General features: G+C 35.3%; 1 protein-coding gene across 1 annotated transcript; it reads right to left on the bottom strand.

Annotated features, from left to right (window-relative positions):
- Nucleotides 1-2,657: 2,657 nt before the first annotated feature.
- LOC141649578 (protein FAR1-RELATED SEQUENCE 5-like) lies at nt 2,658-4,296 on the bottom strand. The gene is made up of 3 exons (XM_074458264.1): nt 3,467-4,296; nt 2,816-3,143; nt 2,658-2,726 (listed from the first exon to the last, which is right to left on the bottom strand). The coding sequence occupies exons 1-3, from the start codon at nt 4,294-4,296 to the stop codon at nt 2,658-2,660; spliced, it is 1,227 nt and encodes a 408-aa protein (XP_074314365.1).
- Nucleotides 4,297-5,410: the final 1,114 nt, after the last annotated feature.

Here is a 5,410-nt window from a genome sequence, read left to right as displayed (position 1 = left end):
GCTATTAAAATAACGCAATATTGTTAAGATCTTATCTCTTTTTTTTTTTAATTTGCTGCCACAGTATAATCCTATAATCATGTTCATATTGTACTGAATAAAAAAAAAATACAAATCGTTTATTTTAATATCCCACAACAAATTGGCACCCATTCATATCTTTTTCCACTTCCCCATATAAACTGACTGCACAGAGAAGTTGAAGAGACATACCGTCTGATAACGTCTACATCATGCCTACTTCTTCATCATTATCAACAAGGTAGGTTTGATCTCACATTTAAACTTAAATATGTTTATTAATAATTTAACAAGTATGTATGTTACTGTATATGTTAAAGAATTATTGTTCTTCATCAGTAGAAGATGAAGTACTTGATGGAATATTGTTCTTTGTATACAAATTTTGCCCTAAATTTATACTCTGTACAAGTTTAAATGATTATTGTTGCTTAGTCAGTCCAAGATGCATGCTTGTTCTTCATATATTAATGTCTTGATGATTCTGATTATATGATATGTAATCCCCAAATATGCATGTTCTACATATATTGAGGTTTAGGTTTAAAGGATTGATGATTGTGAGTTTTGAGTAACATCATGTATCTCGTTAATCTTTATGCATGTTTGATCTTACTGGAATCTTTCGAAGAAATTATGGATATGAACAGAAAACGGAAGTGCGACCCTTTCTGGTGAAAGTTTCAACATCCAAATAAAAGACAAGCGGTTTCAAATCCGGATTGTCCTTGGGAGGCGGAAATAACAAAACTAGAGGAAGAAAGATTTCTTAGAAGGGCTAGGAATGTTCCAAATTCAGTTGCGTATCCAAAAGGAAAGGTCATCCTCAAAGGGACGATGAGAGATCATCCGCTTAAGAAGTGGGTTCTAATGAGGACTTGATGGTGGGTTATATAATACCCAGGTGTGGCTGGTGGAAACGTTCTGTGAGCAAGGCAACAAGGGGATGGTATACCTTGTGGTTCCACTCAGGCCCGACCATTGAACGTATTGAAGAGCAAGTGCGTACTGAGTACCTCTTCTACGACGAAGATTATAAGAGGCGATATTGTCCATGACTTTATTTACTTTTAAGTTGATCTTTTAGGGCTCTAAGTTTAAATTGGTATGTAATTTTGTAATTATAAACTCATGGTTTATGGAATTAAACTTATGGTATGTGAAATTAAACTTGGTCAATATAATTAGACTTCATTAAGTAGATGATTGTCTTCATTATGCAAAATGCAATTTCATTCATATGCAATTTACATGACAAACAGACTAACGGTAAAATTCGTAAGATGACTCGTACATCGATCGATTAACATCTCCTTCCATCGCATGCAAAGGGGGAGTAGGCTGTGATGCACCAAATGTGCTTCTGCTAGGGGTAGAATAAGGTGAGCGTAATTGCGATGCACCTAATACGCTCCTTGTAGGAGTTGATTGCGACGTATCAAACTGTCTCCGCGTAGGGGTACATTGTGACGCGCCAAACAGGCTCCGCGTAGGGGTACATTGCGACGCACCAAACTGGCTCTTCGTAGGGGTACATTGCGACGCACCAAACTGTCTTGTAGGAGTAGATTGCGATGCACCAAACTCGCTACATGCAGTATTTAAATGATTGCTCCTTAGCGGTGAATGGGTTTGGAACATTAGTTTTTTTCTGCAATTCAAAAAATTATGACGTTATTTAGAGGGTTATGCAAAAAAGCCGATTAAAGAATTTAGTACAACAATGAATAACAATTACTCTATTACTAACCTTCTTATTCTTTCTAGCATCGGGAGTTCTATTGCCTTTTGGTACCCTCCCATATCTTCTTCTGTCAACATGGTCCTGCAGACCACCTTCCCTCTGTGCCGCCTTCCTCTTCATATATCTAATATTGCATTCCTTAAGCTGTAGCCTTCAGTGACCCCATACCCTAGAAGAAACACCGCCAGGGACATAGGCGTCTATAGTTTCAACACCAACAATCCCCTCCAACTCCTTAATTAATTCAGAAGTCAATCTATCATATGTTGCATAAGTTTCATCATCTCGAAGCGCTAGTGTGGAAATGTAATGGTTCCTTATAGTTGCCTCCAACGACTTCTTCGCACGAGCTGAGGCTTCCGGATTATAGTACCCAGTTTTGATTGTCTCGTATTCTCTAACCAAGTCCTTTCGCCATCGATCAAGTATATACTTCTCCGGGATCACCTTCACATCTTCGATAACCATGCATCTAATAATATGTCGACACAGTATACCCTTGAACTCAAATAACTTACATGAGCACTTGAGCAGTCCCACACTTCTGTCAATATCAACCCAATAGTTCTTACACTTACCAAATGGCGCCACTTTTTTATCTTCAACGTTAAATGTCACACCATGCCCAAGTCTTCTCGGCGGATCAACGTTCGTATAAATTAACCCAATTACCTCGTCACGTACCAACTTATATATCTTCTTAGTATACAATTTATGGAAAACCTGCTCAACAAGTAAGTTGCACTCAATTTTATACGGTTTCTCTGTGCAATCGTGATTGTTCGCGGTCTCCTCCTCCATTTTCAATTTCAAGGCTTCCTCAATTTTCTGGGCAAACTGACTTAAAGTAGTCCTCCCATTGACATAAGTTTTGAAAAACCGGTTTTGTTGCTCACTCCTCTACGTCGATGACATCCCAGCACAAAATATCCCACGCCAATATGCGGGGACCCAACTCTCCCTGATCAAATACGACTCCATCACCCACGAACATTTTTCAATACCATATTTACGAACCATTTCCTTCCATGCTATCTAAAAATCATGCACCTCCAAACTGTCGTGAACTGCTAAATTAAGGTCACTTGAGATATCGTTCCAAAGTGGATGTTTTCCCAGATTTTTACCAGCATTTTTCAATATGTGCCAAAGGCAGAGCCTATGGTGAGTGTTGGGGAAGATTTTTTTAATTGCATTACCAATTGCTCTTTCCTGGTCTGTCAATATAACTGATGGAGCTTTACCCATGCATTCTAAAAACTTGGCAAAAACCCACTCAAAACTTTCTTCATAATCACGCGTAACCAAAGTACAAGCAAAAGCAATTGAATTCCCATGTTGATTCACCCCTATGAAAGGGGAAAAAGACATGCGATACCTGTAACACCATGATTTATTCTATCAGATTAATGAATTACTACAAAACTTATACTTACATAACCAAACAAATAAAATCAGTAATCAGAATAATTTCTATAGTACAATTAAATTGGTAATTTTAATTTTAATTTTATGAATTCTTGAAGCATGGTAAAACACTCCTACTCTTACATAACAAAACAAACAAATACGATTAATCAAAATAACATTTTAACACAGATAAATTGAGATATAACGCCGTACATATTCGTCAAGAAAGTTGTATCGTACGACACAACGTCTCCATACGATTTAAACATAGCTCGGCAGCGTGAATCACACCAAAAAACATTCATTGGAGCCCCAAAATCATCGAGCTCAATTGCATAGAAATAATTAGGATCCTCCTCTTTCATCTTCTCAAAATATGCCTTCAATTCTTTAGCATCGCCATCTATGACGCTACGTCTTCGTTCTTGATTGATGGCGTTTCGACTATCACTAAACTTAAAGCCAAGGTTCTCATGACCTCCCCCCTCCAAGACCAACGACTTGTAATTATTTAATATTGAAATACCAGCAGCATCATTGATCATCATCCTCTTTTTGAAGTAGTCGTTTATATGTCTAAACCCAACAAATAACCGACTTTTCTTAGGATCCATCTCATGGTTGTGCTCTAAATGGCATTGCCTTATCTTCACTACGTCTTCATCGTCGAAATAACGGGACTCAATGTAAACATTGCAGGCATCCTTGGTTTTAGCAGCATGACCACAACAAAGCCTTAATCTTTCATACATATGATACCGCGGTTCATTCTTAAAGGAACCTTTTTTTGAAACACCGTCTTCCTTGTACTTTTTAAAGAGTTTATTACTGCGAATGTACCATGAAAACCCCTTCTTATATGCGTATGAATGGGCGAAAGCTGCGAGTTCTTCAGATGACTTGTAAGCCAAACCTACAACAGGTTCAACAATGTTGTCGTTCTCAGCAGCAGTAACGACGGTGTCATCATCATCCACTGGACCGTCGCCATACAACTCGACATACTCTTTCATTAAATCAACATCGCCATTATATTCTGCTTCACCGTTGCCTTTTGTTTCTGTTGCTCGTGAACATTCACCTTCTTCATACAAGTTATTGAGATCAGAATCAAGCGCCATTTAATCAAATGTTGAACGAGTATTTTTTTTTTTGGTGTAGATGTTCAACGAGTATTAAAAAATAAGGTTTCCAAAATTTTAATCACTGTATTTTTTTTGTTCTAGTATAAGTTACTGTATTTAAGTAATGAAAATAATAAGAGAGATAAAGTGTCAATTAAAAAGATTAGATTAAAAATAAGTGTTGTTAATTATAAAGATTAGATTAAAAATAAGTGTTGTTAATTATAAAGATTAGATTAAAATAAGTGTTGTTAATTATGAAGATTAGATTAAAATAAGTGTTAATTAATCTTGGGGTTATTCCCAATACTACTCCCGCCAAAACCCAAATAATCCCTCCCATTTTTCCCTCCAACTTTCCCTCCAAACAAAAAAAGAATCTTTGACTCACCTTTACACGTGGCGAGCGCTGATTGGCCCGTGTACCAAGTCCTTGTACACGCCGTGTACTCCTAACATCTTTGCATAATTCATACTTTAGTCTCCTCCTAAAATTTTGTGCCCCATAACAAAGGGGAACAAAATGGAGAATAGGAGGGGGTATTTTTTTAACTAAATTAATATTAATTTAATTAAAATAATACAAAACTGGTATATAAATCTAAAAATTTGTATATGAAAACCTCTAAATTGATATCATTAGTTTCGTATAGAAAAACTTAACATGTACTATACTTAATTAGTGTAAAAAATTATGAAAAAATACTATTAATTTCGTGAAAACTAAATTCATTAAAAATATTTGAAAAATTTATAAATTGGAATTATTTATTAGTTACGGTGTATGTGTAAAAAAAAAAAATTTTTAAAATACATATTTCATGACTCTACTCAATTTTTTTGATTAGTTTTCAATTTCATTTTTTATTTTCATATCTATACAATATAATTAAAAGGCTAATGTGAATTGGCAAATTAAATGTGACATGGCAAATGTGACAAGGCAAAATTAAATGTGACATGGCAAATTAAATGTGACATGGCAATATCATAATCCATATATTATCAATCTATACAATATTAGTTTAAAACACTACATAAAACATTAAATTTTATTCCATGAGCCATTTTTAGAATTAATTTGTATTTTGTATTTGATTATATAATATTT

The sequence above is a fragment of the Silene latifolia genome, chromosome 3 (genome assembly GCF_048544455.1).
Source record: "Silene latifolia isolate original U9 population chromosome 3, ASM4854445v1, whole genome shotgun sequence".
In the NCBI taxonomy this organism is placed as follows: domain Eukaryota; kingdom Viridiplantae; phylum Streptophyta; class Magnoliopsida; order Caryophyllales; family Caryophyllaceae; genus Silene; species Silene latifolia.
Note: the sequence above shows the minus strand (reverse complement) of the source record. Positions and strands in the feature narration are given on the sequence as shown.

Excerpts from the sequence above, each read along its gene's own strand:
- LOC141649578 (XM_074458264.1), bottom strand. The coding sequence starts at position 4,296 with ATGGCGCTTGATTCTGATCTCAATAACTTGTATGAAGAAGGTGAATGT. Across the intron at positions 3,144-3,466 it reads GCTCCAATGAATGTTTTTTG|GTATCGCATGTCTTTTTCCC; the intron begins GTGTGATTCACG and ends ATGGTGTTACAG. Across the intron at positions 2,727-2,815 it reads CAGTTCACGACAGTTTGGAG|GGAGAGTTGGGTCCCCGCAT; the intron begins GTGCATGATTTT and ends GTATTTGATCAG.